This window comes from Manacus vitellinus, unplaced genomic scaffold (genome assembly GCF_001715985.3).
Source record: "Manacus vitellinus isolate BGI_N305 unplaced genomic scaffold, ASM171598v3 scaffold_38_pilon, whole genome shotgun sequence".
NCBI classification, from domain to species: domain Eukaryota; kingdom Metazoa; phylum Chordata; class Aves; order Passeriformes; family Pipridae; genus Manacus; species Manacus vitellinus.
The window spans coordinates 2,911,443-2,929,754 of NW_021940526.1; the positions used below are offsets into that span (position 1 = coordinate 2,911,443).

At 38.4% G+C, this 18,312-nt stretch overlaps 1 protein-coding gene across 5 annotated transcripts in view; it reads right to left on the minus strand.

Moving 5' to 3' along the window:
• The window catches only part of PLCB4 (phospholipase C beta 4), a 168,742-nt gene that overhangs the window by 24,272 nt on the left and 126,158 nt on the right, over positions 1-18,312 (minus strand). For all 5 annotated transcript variants that reach the window (XM_029961664.1, XM_029961662.1, XM_029961663.1 and 2 more), the window contains 8 exons: positions 17,354-17,405; positions 15,010-15,112; positions 13,130-13,294; positions 10,674-10,878; positions 7,215-7,303; positions 6,642-6,786; positions 3,909-3,958; positions 3,723-3,788 (listed from right to left, as the gene is read on the minus strand). In XM_029961664.1, the coding sequence (XP_029817524.1) occupies positions 3,723-3,788; positions 3,909-3,958; positions 6,642-6,786; positions 7,215-7,303; positions 10,674-10,878; positions 13,130-13,294; positions 15,010-15,112; positions 17,354-17,405 (875 nt within the window). The remainder of the gene's footprint in view (positions 1-3,722; positions 3,789-3,908; positions 3,959-6,641; positions 6,787-7,214; positions 7,304-10,673; positions 10,879-13,129; positions 13,295-15,009; positions 15,113-17,353; positions 17,406-18,312) is intronic.

Below are 18,312 nucleotides of genomic sequence, written 5' to 3' on the forward strand. Positions count from 1 at the left end.
ACACTATAAACAGAGCTGGAAGAGGAAGATGGGCTGCTAACAACCTCCACAGGCAAGGCACAAAGAACATGAGGAGTCAACTCCCTGCCAGAGGTTCCCTGAATTACAGGACCTTCAACCCTGAAACACCATTTAATATGGGAGAGGTGTCTCATGATTTCCTCAAGTCTGCTGAATTTCCAGTTGGAATTCACACACCTTTTACATAAATATATTCACAAATTACACGTCATTACAAACCAAAGCCACAGTTTTGCCAGGGTTCTGAGAAGCCATTTAATTGATATAAAAAGACTTAAATCACAGCAAGAGTATCCAAGGGAAAGGGTAAAGAGTCATATACTGTGTACAACTGAAAACTGAGGTCTAGAGAATTGTCATTACAGAATACAAGAATGAGGAAATAAAAAGAAGGATCTATTACTTCCAAATCAACAGTCCATGTTGCAGAACTTTATTAATCTACAGTCCCATACTCTTGTACTGTTGCTTTTGCACTCTGAAATGGAGATATTTTTAATGTTCTTTTTTACTAGGCTTTAATTCAAACACCACATCTATATTCAGTGTTAGTATGAAGATGCAGGAGATGGGATTTATATTTTTGGGTGGTAATTACACAGTTCTGTTGCCATCTAGAGCCATATCAAATTCCTTAAGCGGCATTTGTGACTATCCCTGTCATGTCTGAAACTCCTGGAACTGTGCACCACAATCATCTGTTGGGTTGTTGTCTGTTAGAGAATATATCAAAATAATCCCTCACTCTCCTCCCTCTTCTGTCTAGCTCAAAAAAGCACAGAAACTATGTGGCACTCCTGTAAAATATTGAAATTCAGTAGGGACCCATAAAAGCAGCCTGCTAACAGATGAAGTCAGTGACTGAGATGCTTTTATATGTCCACCTCCTCGCCTTTATAGTTTTATATCTGCTTGTGATGCCACCCCAGATCATTTATCTAAACAGTGCTCAAGATCTAACTTGATAAAAAAAGAGAGATATAGACCAATGGACATCATTCAGACATATCAGCTGTTCTGCAGCTGCACAGTAATATTCATACTGGGAGGTTACAATTACTTCAGGGAATGTAGATAGGAAATACTTCAAAAGCAGCTGAGGTTTGTTTGTGGATGCATTATTTAAAGAAAAGCATTTTTGCAATATACAGAAGTGGCTGTACATATTATTTTAAAATTACCAAAAGCACAGATTACCAGAACTAAGATTCAAGAGAAGTTATTCCTTGCATGGAGATTTTTTTAATGGTGACAATTCCATTAATTTGCCACTGTTTTTCAAAAGCCAAACACAAGGAATACTACAGGCTGACAGCTTCAAAATGGGCTGAGGTTTGGATCAAGAGCAATCATCTGCTCTTCAGCAATCCCAACAGCAGCATGTGCAGACTTAGTTTTTAGAGACTAAACCAGCCTGGAGAATATTCACTCTGCCCCCTTGAACTCTTTCTTCCTTCATAGCCAGGGCACAAACTAAGCAGAGGGTTTGGTCACTAAGAAGAGTGACCTTTCTGCCAGTCTAATGATCTCTACCCTAGTTAGACTAGAAGTCTTATTTTTCCTACACAAAAGTGAAAAAACAAACAGACTGTATCTCCACCTGCCCAAACATCCTTCTTTAAAAAAAATGGATTAATAGCAAAACCATCCTAAAGAGAAGCCATAGTGTGCAATGTCTCTGTGTGTGTACACTGGGTATTACAGCTCTAAGGAGCTCTGCCATGATGAAAAACCAATTAGTGATAATATGCAGAGGGATTTTAGGAGAATGTTATCGTAGCTGCTGGAGTCAAAACGGCTGAAACACTCAACGGAGGTAAATAAACGAAAGATAGCATCAAAGAAATACACTGACAGAGTGTGCTGTGCTCTGAAAAGCCTTGGCTCCAGGTAAATTTGTATTAATCTGGAAATGTGGTATCTGTATCAGTTCTATCCCCTGACAAAACAAATGATGTGTTTTCATACAAGCAACCAACCTCCACCAGCCAGGATTTCAGAGGAGCTGCTACTGCTTCTCTACACCGAGCAGTAAACCATCTGTTTACTTATTCCTCCAGATCTCTGGAATGTTTATGGTTAAATGAGAGTGTGCCTATTTCTGGAACTTTTAAGTTCAGTCTGCTTAGTACACAGGGTTCCTCCAGTTGATCATGGATAACTAACTGCACAGCTCTCCTGCTCCAGCCCAGCTGATGAAATGCATTAAGAACAGTGGTGAGTACAGCACTAAGATCACCTCTGAGCTAACTTGGTTGCACTTTCCTGTTCAGACTCTCTACATTCCAGAAGCTGCCCTTTTAGCAGGGCATGCTCTAGGCAGGCACTTTCTTGTTAGGACAGACTTGCAGTGTGTACTTAAGACCAGCAGGACACAGGCTGGCTCAGACATCAAATAGCTGTGCTTGAGCTAATGCTGAAAGCCCTTCTGAGTGCACAGCAGTTTCAGATTGTGGCTGGCAATTTTTTCCTCAGATTAGAGGAAGCAAATGCAAGCCTGAACAGATGGATCTTCTTTTTTTTTTAATATTAGCAAGCACAGTCTTGGCTAAAATATCCTTCCACTACCGTGGGTCACGTGTATCAGAGAGACACCACTGAGTATGTCTGTTTCCTACATAACCACAGCACCATTTCTACAGCAAACTGATGGAGGTTGGACAAGGAAATGACAAATTAGTGTTTAAAAATAAGAAGCCCCCCCCAAATTAACCCTATGAAGGTCTAGAAACTGTTCATGTCAAGAAGTGTGGGTGACAGACACTTATTGGGGATGGGCTTTGCACACAACACAAAGTCACTCATTTTGCCTCTGCAGAGTCAGTAAGGATTCTGAAATGTAACTATTTAGTTTTGTTACACAGTTTTTAATAATAAGAGCCTCACAAACATGCCAATTATCGAAAGTAATTTCTCCATACTACATTGTACTCCCAATCATTAAAATAAACACAAAGACTGGTATTAAAAATGCTCAGGCAACTACTCTACGTCAGATTTGCAACGAAATCTGCTATCAAGGAGAGCAATCTACCCCAAAAGCCCAAAATGGATTTGCATGTACTGCCAAAATTCAGAACTTCAGCTGTTTTCTTCACTTTTTATGCCTCCTTCTGTAACAAGAGTAATGTTTTCTAATGATAAAGAGCAGGAGAAAACTGGCTGTGATTTTCTAATATAAAGTATATTTCTGACAGTGCTGTATGTAATTGGCACATCATTGCCAACAGTATCAAGCAAAAGAAGTGGTTAACACAGATACAAACGAAAAGGACCAGGGCATTTCATTTTTCAGCTCCACATTCCAGCTCTCTTTGGCCATTTTGCAGCTTCTCCAGTGCCTGTCTTCGATGCAGCACCGTCTCTCATCATTACTGCCTTTTCCTTCTGAGCTGCCTGTCAATATGCCACGCAAGAGGGAGCTGATAAAATCATTACCTGAAAAAGGTGAGCTTTGGGTGCTTATATGGGTCAAACAAAGGTGCACCGAATATCAGGGAGACACACAAAGGGTTGCTGAAGGGAAAATGTGCTCACTGGAGCATATTCCAGTACATTTAAGACACATATGCCTGTCTTGGTGGTCCAACTACTGTTCCTTAGTCCTTTCCTACAATTTAATTAGGAGCTGTCTGTGCTAGTGAGCACTGCAACTGTTTTCAATTAGAGTTTGTGGCTCAGAGAACTCTTAATGACCATACCTTTGCATGTTTCTTCTTTAAGGCATTCAGCTCTTTCTGCTGTTTCTTTAAATGCTTTATATAAGCCTATAAAAAGAGAAATTGGATCAATTTTCTTCTGGTCATATTGACTTTAACTAGATAAAATCGTGGCTACTGGGGACAAAAATTAGAAACACATCTTGAAAAGCTTGTGTCCATCCTTACCTTCATTTGTTTCAAATCTTCTATCTTCACTTGAGGAATGAGGTCTATACCTAGGGAGGCATTGATACAGTTTATCTAAAACTTCATACGCACTAGTACATCTCATACTTTTAAAGTTTGAGTTTTGCCACAGAAACCTACATTTAAGTTAGCAATTAATTAATGTTTTTCACCACATAAAAAAATAGTTGCAGGTTAATGAGAAAAGCTACAGTTAATTTCCTTTTCCAATGCACTGCTCAATCAATTGTGAAAAAAGAAATGAATCAATGAGTGTATTTTAATCTCTTACAGTTCTGGCCTGGAGTGTCAAAACACAGCAATCTAAGAACAGAAAAAAGCCCCTTTTCAGCAAACATAGCAAACCATTTATGAACATTAAAACTGAACCACGCAAACTTTAGAATTTTGGTCCGTATGTGGAGATTGCTCTGGCACCACCATCTGTCAGTGGGGAAGCTTCCTGGGTGAGGTTCTGTGTGACTACATTCAGGATAACTGAGGCCGTATTTCCAAATTTAAAACACAGGAGTGCAAATTTACCTGCGGCCCGTATGTGAATGAAGGTAAAATCTGCATTTTGGTTAACACCAGGCTATGAGAAAAGGAGCAACAGCACTCTCCAAGGCTGAAGGAGAGTTAAAAACGAAGGAGAAACGCAAAAGAAGTGGAAATTCTAATGAAAATTCAATACAACAGGCAAATCAATCACACAAGACTAACTGTACTATTTAGGTGAATGAAAATATGTTTTGATCACTTTAACTGCAATGCAAACAAAACCCAATCTCATCTCATGTTTATGCTTTAATGAATGTTTTGTGACATACTATGATTTTTAAAGACTACCAAGAGCATCCTACATGTAATTATTAATAAAAATGTCAATACAATGCCATGAGAGTTGTAATTTTTAGGTTTTTTTCCTGAGGTTTCATACAAAAATATCTGCATGTACCTAAATACACTGCAAACATATTTAGTTAACTGCTCTTAACAATGTCTGTGGACTATAAGATTTCCCCTGCCTTGAAAAGGACTTCCTGGCTTTTAAGGTGAATTTAACTGGAAAATATTTAGATGCTGTAAAAGGAAAAAAAAAAAAAAAAAAGCGGGGGGAGGGAGGCAATTTCCTCAGGGAATATGATTTTTTTTTCTTTTCTTAGAAACATAAGATTCTGCTCAAGTATACGGTATCAACATTAGGCTAGTAAATGAGATTGGAAAAGATTTAGGCACAGATAGAGGCTGAAGTTTTTAAAACCACAAATCACTTAACCCTTACTGAAAGTCAGAGGACAAAAAAAAAACCCCAAAATTCCTGTGCATTTGAAAGCCTTCCCCAGACACCCTGCCCTGCTGGATAAGTAATTTCTAATAGCAAGGGGAGCTGTGTATCATAACAGTGGTAGAATTATTCAGATCTTAATAGATCTGAGATAACCAATATCATTACAAGGGATATAAAATGAACAGCTCTACTTTACCATGCAAGAATATGGGTAAAAATTGCAGACAGGAGCACGTTTCAGTTTCAGACTGGGGCTCCATCAGGCTGGTGTGTTCTAAACAAACTTCTTCAGGATTTTACTTTAGAACACAGATTTATTTACTTTGTTCTCCAGGTCTGACTCCATGGCAACCAGGAATCAGTTGTCAACCCCAGAAAATTCCATGCTTAATTAATGCACAGTAAAACTAATACTTGTGCATCTTGGTGATGATACATAAAATATGAAGACACCTCACAGGATAAAATAATCTGGGGCTTATGCCAGGGAAGAACTTTGCAAGAGTTCAGGTGCCAGAAAAAAACTGGTTTACTGCCAAAAGTGACTCCACAGAAATGGCATCTTATTTCTCAAGAGATCCCTCTACACATGTGTGTACTCAGCCATGTCTGCTTAAGTTTAACAGCAAGAGCCATCAGTGCTCCTTTTTACTCCCACCAAATACCTTTGGGCCAAGGTGGATGAGAGCAAATGAACCAGATTCTAGTTCTTGCGGCCCATTAACAGAAATATTTATTGTGTTTCATTCTGCTGTACAAATTTGTTTTCTCACTTAATCTTCATTACCTGTGATGATATGGGATCATATCATCAGATGGGAAATAATCCCATCTGACTCTATAAAATGACTTTGTAGAGTGAATAGTGAAGAAAAAAATACTTATTCACTCATAAATGAGCACATTTAATATGGATTTTTCTTTTTTTTTACAATAAACATGCCATTTCCATAATCACTCTTCAGAGTAAAACCACATGGTGAAAACATTTCTAATTGTTGGGAAATCTCTACAGAATCCAGTGAATTCTAAATACCTTTAATTACTTAAATCTGCAACTCTGCCAAGGGATTTGTGAAGGGAGGAAAAAAACCAGAAGAGTTTCTTTGGACTATGCCAGATAATAGTCACTCCTACTGGCACTCCTCCAGCAGATCTTTAGTAAACTACTCCCAGAGTCATGCATGTTAATGCTATAAGTATATAGCCAAACAAAGAGGTCACTTAGTAAAATAAACCTGTATTGGCTCTATACAGTTATTCTAGCAATATACAAAACTTAAGTGCAATTAGACAAAGACAACTCTTACTGGCAAGTGAATTTACCTTCTAAAATGACAAGAATTATTAGAACTGCGAAACTAAAATGGAGTAAGGAGTACTTCTCTGTGGCTTTCTGAATCACTCCAGAAGAGAGGGGGTGGTGTGTGGGTTTTGTGTACCTTTCTTAGTGTCGGTCCCAGAGCCTGCGGTGGTACTTGGGCGAAGTTCGGAGCTACTCTGAGGTGTTACGTTGGCTTTGGGATTGTTGGCTTTTCCTTTTCTGTCGTTCTTCGAAGTGTCATTTGGTACGTCAGCTATATCACTCTGAAAGAAACATTCACACCGTAATAAATTAATTGTTCTTTTACCTGTACTGTAAAGGTTGGGTACCGTGAAGTTTTCGGAACTTGCTTACTTTAAACGTAATCAAATTGCAGCATAATTTCAAACAACGCTATAGTAAAGTATTTGTAACCTACTTGAAATAGCTACCTGCTGAAATACAGCTCTGTTCTCATTCCTTAACATTTCTGCTTCTAAGGGATGTGTCAGTTTGATCCATGAAAATCAGCCAGTGAATTTCAGTACATGATAACTAACATAAGCTAATGTATTTCAGAGCTGGACAAAGGGTCTTGTATTTGAAAATGAGAAATAAGGTAACATGCCTCGACTGAGGAAGGACCAGCTTACTTTAAAAAAGGAACACAGCATGAACATAAATGGGCTTTTTGTCACTGAGTCCTACTTACAGTTTCGATACCCATAGCTCTCATTTGGTCTGCTCTTTTTTCTGTGATAGACAAAAATTTCTTTGGATCTGATAAAGCATCCACAATATCTGGAAGGGAAAAAAAAATCAACTTTTTATGATCTTCAGAGGCATTTGGAAGGTAATCTTTTACAAATGCCTTATTCTAGCCCTGTTTGCCATACGCAGCGATCAATGTGCAAGCACAGGTTTACAGGATGACAAAGTCACAGGAATCTTTACCTACATATTGAATAATCCCTTTCCATGCTTAACTTCAACAGTCAAACCCCCCCCCCCAAAAAAAAGGTGAAAACATTAAATCCATCAAAAGCTTTGGGAAGAAACTTGCTATCCTTCATGTGCAAAGTGGGGGCTGGACTGTATCATCTCCCTTCCAGCTTAACATTTCTATGAAATGTTCTCTCTCTGAAGTCACTGGATGCATTTCTCAAGCAAAACAACAGAGACAGGTCTCCCATTCCAGCAAAAGTTGTATTAAATAGTTAGCATTAACCTTGACAGCTCTGTTTATCTACACAAATAGGTCCTCTCCAATAACTGTTGCATCCAATGATGTCTTCTGAAACTTATTTCATATACACAAAACCTATGTAGAGTTTATTTTTAGCCACAACAAAGGCCTTGTAGCTCAGCACCGACTGTTTGTCCTTTCCCTAACTTCCTAACCGTGTCTTTTTGTCCTTGCCATGCACTCCTCAAGGAAAATCCAGGACTACCCTGGCAGCATGATGCATCATCTGAAAATTGAACCCGATTATCACGAGCTTCTAGGTAAAAATGACTAACGTGTTTGGGAGAGAGACCTTTGTAAATTGTATTACTAACCATGCAGGCACATCACCAAAGGCTCAGCACTTCTGCAAGGGGGATGTGACTCATCACTGCCTCTCACAGTGTCATTTGTCCTCTGCTTACGCTTTCCCTTCTCCCCAGTGAGGCAAGGTGGGGGTGAGGAGCAGCATTTCGTAGAATTGCAATTAAATATAAAGGTATAAAAATCACTGCAAGAGCACATTACAGAGGACTTTAACCACTACCCTAAGCTGCCTTACTTACGTACAGATTTCTATTATAGAAGCTTCTCTTTGGAGAATTCCACTTCATTTGCATCAATCTGTGCCACTATTGTGTTTCATTGAGAACAGAGTAGCTGATGCAAATAAACCACAAGAAATCACTAAGCTCTATGAAAAATAAGAATATGCATCTTCTAAAGCCTACAGTGTATCGCCCATTCTAGTTATTATTCGGGGCATGTTTTTAAATCTTACTCATACAGGTTAAAAAAAAGAAACGAAAAAGAATGTAGGCAGCTACTGAATTGAGCTCTACCTTCCTACAGGTTTGCTAAAACAACCATGGTGATCCTAATGATAGCTCACAAAACAATGAGGAGTTCACTGCAGATGATAAGTAATTAAAAACCACATGCCAACAGAATACCAACGATTCCACCTGAGTGTCAAAAGTTATTTCCCAGTTGTTCATCACGCTGCTGTTCTATATCAATGAGAAAACGATGTGAGACACATCAAATATATCTGGGAAGGGAGAGGAGAACTCATAATTGAACTTATTTAGTTCCTATTAATATGGAGTCTGTTTTTCCCACTGCCGACAGTAAACTATGACAACCAGTTCTCTCATTCTAGCAGCATTTTACTGTAACAAAACTGTTACTTAGGGGTATCAATGCTTTTTTACCTCTACTAAATAAACCACCTACAGAAATGCTGACAGTGTAGCAGATTAGCAAATACTGAACTGCACACAATTTACAAATGGTAAATTGGTGTTCAGATTCTCTTTGAAAAACAAGTCTTTCACTTCTAAATTCGTAGAATACAGTTTAAAAAATAAAATTAAAAACAAAATTTTCCCCCTGTGTGACCAGCACATTCAGCAGCTTAAGCCACATCAAACTCAGTGCTAAGTTTAAATTCTATTCTTAGAAAAAGTGGAGTATCATAAAACATCAATCCCAAATCATAAGCACGTCCTTAGCTTAAAAAATATTTGAACTGAGTCATTTACTGCCTAAAGCTTCAGCTCAAGAAAGAATTAAAGCTCACACTTAAATGTGTCCCTTAGACTGATGGTTCAATTACCCTGGAGAATCTCAAGTTTAAGCAGAAGCTTACACTTCTCTTGAGACAAAGTCCCTGAAGTTAAATCCTGTCACAATGAAACGTGCTGCATAAAGGCACGGTAGTGCTCCAAACCTGTGGCAAAACTCCAGCTGACTTGCCAGAAACTGGCACATGTGAACAACACAAATGCTTCTCTAACTTTTTCCATGAAATATTGTGACTGAAGTGTCAGCCTGTTTATTTTTTAAAATATGGATAAATACCAGCAAACACAGAGTTGAAGATGTACTAATAGTTCAGGTAAGCCTTCCCTTTCTCCTGTTTGTACTATGGAAGTGACACTCAGAGGAGTGGCAGCCATTCTTTGCACAAACAGCAGGTTTGAAATTGTTTTTGAAGAGAGCAAAATACTGTTTTTATCAATAATATTTCACCAATCAACTCTAAGGTGAACTTCATTTTGCTGCAGAGTCGGAGCACTAACATTTAGCACAATTCCCGTTTTCCAGTTTTACATGGTTTATACGTTGTCCAATGTACAACACATTCCATCTGGAGCGAAGGAAACCCTTCCCTGAGGGACATCCTCAGGGTGAACTTACCGATTACACCGATTTAAGTGGCGTAATGATTATTCTCAGTTTTTTCCCGACACACATGTGGCAATTTGCCACGGCTCAGGATAAATGACCATGGCCCTGACAATCTGATCATGCAAATGACTCACATTGAAAATAACTTTCTTGAAAATCCAAAAATAATTAAACCACACTAAAAAAACTTGTAAAATCGGGAGGGAAAAAATGCAGAAGGGTTTTGGATGCTTAATTATTTCACTGACCATTTTTAACAATATGCCAATAATCTCTAGAATACAGAAGTGCCTTTGTTTGAAAAAGACCTGTCTAGATTCTGCATGAATTTTTTTATACCTCCACACCAAACAATATAGCTAAAGTACATTTTAACCTTACAGATATTTGTGTCAGATAACATGTAATAAAAAAAAGGTAAAAAGGTAAAAAAGAAGAATCTTCCTAAATCGTCAACAGAGAAAATCATATTGAGCTAACTAATATTAGCTTATTTAATTTAGCTTATTTTCCACATAATTTTGTCATTTAGCAGATACTTGTCATTATCATTAACACTGAGGCAGACACTTGATCAGAAAGGGGATTTTTTAACTCAATATGCAGTTTCCAAAGAGTTAAAATGCTGAGTCTTTCCAATCCTCCACCATTGTGTCTGCTGCCTTGGGCAGCCACAGTACTTCACCACAGTACTTCAGTACTTCCACACCAACATTCCAGAGCTACAGCACATGGGATAAAGGTTTATCTCACCTCCAAAACCATCAGGCACGTATGTTTTAAGCACAATGTTGCAGAAAACCGTTGGGAGAGAGAGTGGCTTGTTGCCCTCATTCCGAAGGGAAATGTGTCTGTAACCCGCTTGCAGCCCATCCAGAGGCAGGATCCTCTGACCAATCAACTTATTATTGTCATCATACACTGCTATTCTCAGGACAGCAAGATCGGGGAGAATAACCTGGAAAGCCACAAAATGGAGACATTTAATGACTTGAATCCTCCCCGCCTCCCACGTGCGAACCATTCGCTTTGCATGCCAGATACAGACTATCAAACTATGCAAACCCCACACTTTGAAATGAATCCTTCCCAGAAAAGCTTTTTCCCCCCCCTAAATATCGTGCAGATTTTAGAATATGTGTAAATCCTGTGGCTGACAATCACACCAGTTAAATATTTTGAAAGATTTCCCACTCCTTCCCTACCTGGTGCCATTCACCAACGCTCATGGGGCAGAAGTGAACTGTGCCTCCTGTCTCCCATAGACTTTCCCCCTGCCACTTTCATTTTCAGTCTTGGAGGGCACAAAATATGCTTTTGGTCTCTGAACCCACCTGAAGGGTATCCTACTCTACTTAATTACGACTTAGCACTCCCAGCACAGGTTACCACCAGCACTCGTTCCCGTCCTCCCCCTCACACAACAGAGGGACAACACAGAACCCAGGTTAGAATGACTGAAGCCTTACTTCAATTAAAATATAAACAAGAAAACATGATAATAACAATCAAACAGTACCTGAGAGCAACTGTATAGGATTAAACATCAGCTTGAGGAGAAGAGTGTAACCCAAACAGGGCAGGTAAGATCTCTCCTCTACAGGCCACAGATCAGCACATCTTTCATTACGTGGCGGCCTCAGACATAGATTTGACAGGGAGCAGAAGTGGGGACTGAGTTTATCATTCCCTCTCCATTAATTTGTTCTGTGGTATCCTGGTGGGCACTTTCCCCCCCCAACACATTTTAGCAGTGTGCATCCCATGCCTTCATCACCTCCAACCAGAGGAATTGTTCCTGCTACGTTTATGCCACTCACCCGTCATCAGTTTGTGTTGATTACAAGGCTAAGATATGATAAGGGCCCGAGATGAAGTAAAATAATCTCTTGGCTGACTTTCGGTCCAAGAGAACGTGTGACCATTGCAGAGTAGAGCAGAAAGTCTGGGAAATCTTGGCATCAGCCTCTGTACCCGTGTCAGGACACACAGGTACCCCCCCTTTCAGAGGAAAGCTCTGTGTACCCTGGAATTTATGGCCCTTTTGATGTAAGAAATCAGAAAGCAGCAGATGCTGCCATATGGCCAGCAGGCCATGGGCAGCATGATTGCCTGTCATTGTACCTAAGCATCTTCCCTGTGCCTCCTCGTGCACTGAGAAAAGCATTTGGAGTCACATCCATTCCAGAATATACCTGAGCTCAGAAAAAACTCCTGCATCAACTAAATTTCTATTAAAAACCAGTTATACTGTTAAGAAAGCAGATTAAGTGTGTAATATACCCAAGTGTGAAGTGTTATCACCACTTGGCAAAGCCTGAATTTTGGAATAAAAGTCTGAACTTTGAAATAGAAGAGCAACGATTTTGGATGACAACAAAACAGGTGTAAGCAGAACAGATGTTATCAAAGACAGCATCACTAACATGAAATCTGGATGAAACTCCAGCTGACAGGAAAAAAAAAAGTATGTATATAGTATATATAAAGACTGAGAGATAAACATGGACAAATGATCTCTCTCTTTAAATTCCCCATATCAAGAAAAAAAGGTTTGTTTTAATTTTTTTATTGAAAAAAAAAGAAAGTAAAAAAGAAGGCAAAAAAAGAAAGAAAAAAAGAAAGAAAAAGGTACATGATGCACATGGACTACTGGAGGAGGGAGTTGGCAACAAGGCTGAGGAACACAGCACCCTTCCAACTTTTCCATGTAATACCATTGACCTTAGCTTTGGATGCAGCATCTCACCTGCCCTCTGGGCTGAAGGAACAGTGCAAGACAGCAGCCACTGCCAGGGCAGGGAAGAAGGAATCTCCAAGGAATGATGGTATCTACAAGTGGGGACTCATTCCGAGCAGACTTCATACCTGGGACACAGGTATGGTCCCAGAGGAGGTGGATACCTCCAAGTGGGAAGAGGAACCAAAGGGGAGGAAAAAGCCAAATAGAAACAGAAACAACAACAACAAAAAATCATGTGACAGCTACAGAGGTTATCCATTAGAAAAATAAAACAAAGCAAAATTAAAAAAAAGAAGCAAAACAAATTCCAAACAACCTCTTGAAAGCTTATTTCAGCTTTACATTGTTTACTGTAGTAAACAGGGGCCCTACAAGCCCTTTCTCATGGGAGCAGTGCTCATTCCTGTGCTCAAGAGAGCAAGGAAGCTCACGCAAAACCACAAGCTGTGCTTTCCAAAAATCCCACCTTTCGAAACACAAATGACTCCTCGTTGTAAACAGGGTTCAGGCCGTTGTTCATCACCATCCGCGTCCGGAATTCCTTACGGATCGTGTCCGTGGGCAGGCCGTACATATCCACCTCCACGTACGTCCCAATTTTTTTGTCTGATAAGAACTGACCAGATATTACCTGCAACGGAATAGCAGAGCAGTAAGGAAGAGCAATACAAAATACAAATTCTGTTGTTTTTTTTTTTTACTGAGAGCAGCCTGGAAAATGCTTTATGCAGAACAGAGGTGTTTATTTCCTCCTATGAAAACGGTGTATTTAGTGCTAAAATTGTGATCACTGTTGTGATCAGACCTTAAATATATCCTTAATTTGAAATGACTGTGCTATGGTATTACCACTTGCAAGCCAGTCATCCCAATTATCTGATGTCTCACAGATGTATTCACTATATTAATGAAAAACACTGAATGAAACAACCAGATTGGGCACTGCTTTTCCACAGCTCTAAACCTGCTGCTGGGAAGCACTTTGTTCAATTATATGTCCTGACTACAAAGAGGTGAAAGGAAACTATTGCTCTGCTTTCACTTAGGCAAAGGTTTCAAACTAATCATGTGTCAGTCTGACTCCATATTATGCCTGGAAAGTGCAGGATGCTGAAAAAGCAAACAAACAAAAACCCAGCCGACTCCTCTGTATTGTTATGTATATGAAGATTTGTTGCAATTTCACTCCAAGCCAAGATTAATCTAGTCACAGCAGGTGATTACTCCAGGGAAAATTTTTATTCCATCAAGATGATATATTACTTAAAAACACAGCTAATGTTTTCATTACTACAATCAAGGAGGAAAGAAAGAAAAACCAAAACACGATTTCACAGACCTAAGCTCATTTCAAATCCTTTTGCTTTCATGATCTAACGTTCTTCCAGGGAACACTCTGGATAATAAATATGAAAATGTATGCAGCTGAGGGTTATCATTATTGGGTTTTGGTCCACTCAACTCCTTACTTACAGAATTTATATGGAATTTTGTACTGGTTTTAGGCACACAAGAAAAGTAACTGACAAAATACGTGATATAAGAACTATCTCTAGTGATATTTAGAACTTGTGTTCTCACCACCAGATACAACTTCCTTCTTGAAGGGATTGTACTGTCATTACCATTAAAAAAACCCAACATTAATAAAACATGTTTGTTCTTCTGGAAGTGCAAATGAAACTTAGTTAAGTGTCTGGAATGCACAAGGAATGCCTGGTCTGAGAGAGTTTGAAATTTCAATGCTGCACATAGAAAGGGATGACTGAAAGCTGAAGTTTAGCAGCACAAAAAGTATTTGAGCAAAAAAAGTAGAGTGTTGAGTCGTAAAAAACGTTTTGCAACTGTCAGTCTTCTTCCACAATATGATACCTAACCATGCTTTAGAACTACAGCAGATGCTTTATGGACTTTTTTACTCACAGATGATTCCAAAGTAAGGACCTTCATCACAGGAACCATTTTTCTCTGCTTATTTTGAAAATATCCTGTCCAGGTATGCCCATATTCCTCCCTGCTCTATAGTGACAAGTGGTGGTATATGATTTCATACCGTGCACAGAAATGAACTTCACTCAGTTATTCACTTGTGTGGGCTGGCGTATCACAAAAAGACCATGAAGGGTGTTAGAACATGATAATGTGTAACAAGAAATCATTTCTAGTTCTATCCTGTTCCACTCAGATCAAGTAAATAAAGGCATCTTAACCAGCAATTAAAAAAAAAAAAAAAGAAATTATTTGATGAAATCTTCACAATCCAAACACACTTTCTGTAGGTATCTTATTTCTGCTGACTTTGAAATGTGATTTGGGTGTGATGACAGTTGTCTGGTGCTGTTTTACCTGCACAGAACATGTTGCAGCAATTACACCATCTACAGGAGTTTCAGAGAATGGGTCAAATGTTCGATCTGGTCGTCGCATGAAATCTGGTTTAAGTAGATACCTTATTTCAAGGAAAAAAAAAAAGGAGAAAATTATTCTTGTGTGGAAATTCAAACTGTATTAAACACAAATGAAATGGATGCTCTAGCTTTAAGCAATGAACTGTCCTCCAGCACTGTAAAACACAGACTCTCATTCCAGCTGCAAGTGTGAGGAAATAAAAGGAAGTATTATGGTTGTCTAGAACACAAATAAATGTTCATCTTCATTTTGAATTACCAGCTACTGAGAGATGAAAGCAACCCTTGATTTCAAGAGAAAAATAAATGTAATATGATCAAGAACATTTCAAAACAACTGAATGATCCATTAAAAATACAGCAAGTTACCATATAATAAAACATAGTTGCTCTCATTGATTTTAATTCTTTAACTTCGGAAAAACACAGAGGGCTTTTTCAATTTTATTTTTCTAAATGAAGAAGTTCCTCAGAGTCAAGATTCACACAATAAATTTCAGCTTGAAGCTAATTTTTTCATCATGGTTACGAAACCTTGGGGGGAAACAACTGATAATGTCAGTGCTGACAGATTGTTAATTATAGTGGCATGAAAGGTACTACCACAATAACACTTACAATCTGTCCCTGAGGACTGTGCACTGGATCGACATATCAATGAAGCCAATATGTGCTCTGATGAATCAGAATGCAAGGATTCTGCCATCAAAATGAAACAGCAGTTGATCCCAGAAATGCTGTGCTGCACATTACAGAGGTTCTTTCAGTGCTGGAAGAAAATGTTTAACTAGAGGAATCTTGCTAATTCTGCAACCCTGACAGACCAAGCTGCTAGAAGATTAATTTTTATCCACCTCTAGTCTCTCTAGTGAATCAATGGTACACAACGTTATAAAGGCCTAGACAGAACTCAGAAATAATCAAAAAATGCTGGAAAAATTCCAGTAGAAAGAATGTCAATGTTTTCTCACATTTCTTCATAACATGGTTTCTGTTTAGAAAAATAATACTCCTCACTTTTCTTACATTATAAATGTGAGGGATTTAATAGTATTTTATTAACTTAAAGTAGGGAACTATCAGAAACATCCTTTATATCTGCTTCCAGCCTGCTGAAATAAAAAGTGGGATAAGAGTGGTTCAATCATGTTTCACCAGCATGAAAACTGTAAATCTGAGAAAAAAAGTAGTATACACAGAAGGAAACGTTAAGTTTTTATTTTCACTGTCCTGCACCCTTTCTGTGACTGAAACACCACCACATTTATAATGCATATCAAAATATTACCATGCATTATCACTGTAATATCAAAATACAGGAATTTAGTTGGTAATTTTCCCTGTCCTTCAGAAGAATTTGGCAAAAGTAAAGGGGCTCTTTTACTAGGATTGTGAGTCAAACAAGAAGGAACCATACTCTGCAGTAAAAAAGCTTTGGTTTTTTTCTATTACTTGTGTTATTCTGATTGAAATTATAGAGACTGCACCTTTGTCAAACCCAAGAGCCTCTACCTGGAGAGCTCACAACTGTGATAAAGGCATGGAGTGGCCAAGCTCTTTGTGTCCATTCTGCAGATGAGGAATTTTACCAAGCTTCATCTACTCAGACTTTCTTTCTGAATAAGATTTGCAGCAGTAAAAAGAGTAGTTTCTTCCCAGGATGAGTCTGCAGATTTTCTGGACTGTCATTTCCTGTAATTCATCAAACTCCTCCTTTCTCCTGATGTTAATGATCACTCTATCCTATTAAGGTACAAACTCAACATTTAAAAAAGAAAAATCTATCAGCATCACTTGAGCGTCCTTTGTCATGCAAAGGTCGTGAGCAAGAACTTAGAGAGATGAAACATCTGTTCACTCTCTGTGAAATTCACACTCCAACTACAGTACACAGATTAAAAAAAAGTTCCCTGTCCAAGCAAATTCGGCAATTCAGTGAACTGTGCGATGAATCTCCACTCTAAGGCACGTCATCAAAAAAAAAGGCTGAGAACAGAAGCTGGAGATGTATTTAAATAACTGTGTATGGTATTCACAATCTTCATAATTTGCACACAAAGCTTCTTCTATCTCATCTTTAAAAACTGGGCATAATTAAAAAGTGTATTCATTAGAATACCTCCTTACCAGGCATAATTCCCTCTGAATTCTTCTAATTTCTGCTCTTCACCTAGCATCCCATTTTTCTTTTGTAACACATAATTAACAGTGACAAAATTTTATTAAAACCTTATTAAAGGATTCTGCTCCACAGTGACAACAGTTTGAATCATATCACTCACCCGCATGATCCATTGTACTCAAATTTCCCTTGATTCAACTGCATTGCTAAATCTGCCAAGAGACAAAGAAATTACTACCTTTCCTGGTGAATAATGCAGACCACGAACATTCCTTTCTAGAAAATAACACCATTTGTCCAGAATAACGAGTTCAAAATAAAAATTAAATTTATTGCATAAAACCCACACATCCAAGAAATAAAAGGAAGCAATCAGGAAAAACTTCAGATTTCTTTACAGTAGTAACAGCTTTATCAACCACACTAAGTCTGTGCTGTGCTTAAGAAACAGTCAGTTTGATTCCCTCAAATCAAACAGGCAGAGAAGCAACAGACTGTGGTCATGTTACATTTGTGGGATGGGATTTCCATCATCTAACTTTTGGTATCCACAGTACAGATGTCTCCATTTCTGCAGATCACTTGGAATAACACAGGGATACAGAAGTTTTAACAGGGCAATTAACCTCAGTCTAAGGCAGAATATAAAACATACTAGACAAGACATCCTTGAAGTATGTATTTCTTCATAATGACCACAACTACCTCCGATGAAGCTCTCTGCTTCCTGATGTTTTAAAGAAGGTGAGATGAATATCACACCGGTTTTCTATGGGCTTAATTCAATAAAATACCACAAAAACAAACCAAAGACATCACAGCAGCATTGCTTAGTTTCAACATTTAAATGATGAGTTTTGGTCAACGCATTATTATGGCGCCTGTATATAAAGATATACAGTAAATGTGTAATAACCTCCCTCTCATCCAACCCTCTCCAGAACTTCGCAAAAATAAAATGTTTTCCTTCGGGTTTCCAATTACACTGGAATAGAATATCATTGTTTAGCCATAACACAGGTATTTTCTTGCCCAGTAGACTCTATCTTCAAAAGGGAACAAGATCTTTTGTGTATGTACACTTGATACACAAAATACAAGATTCTCATATGCTCCTAT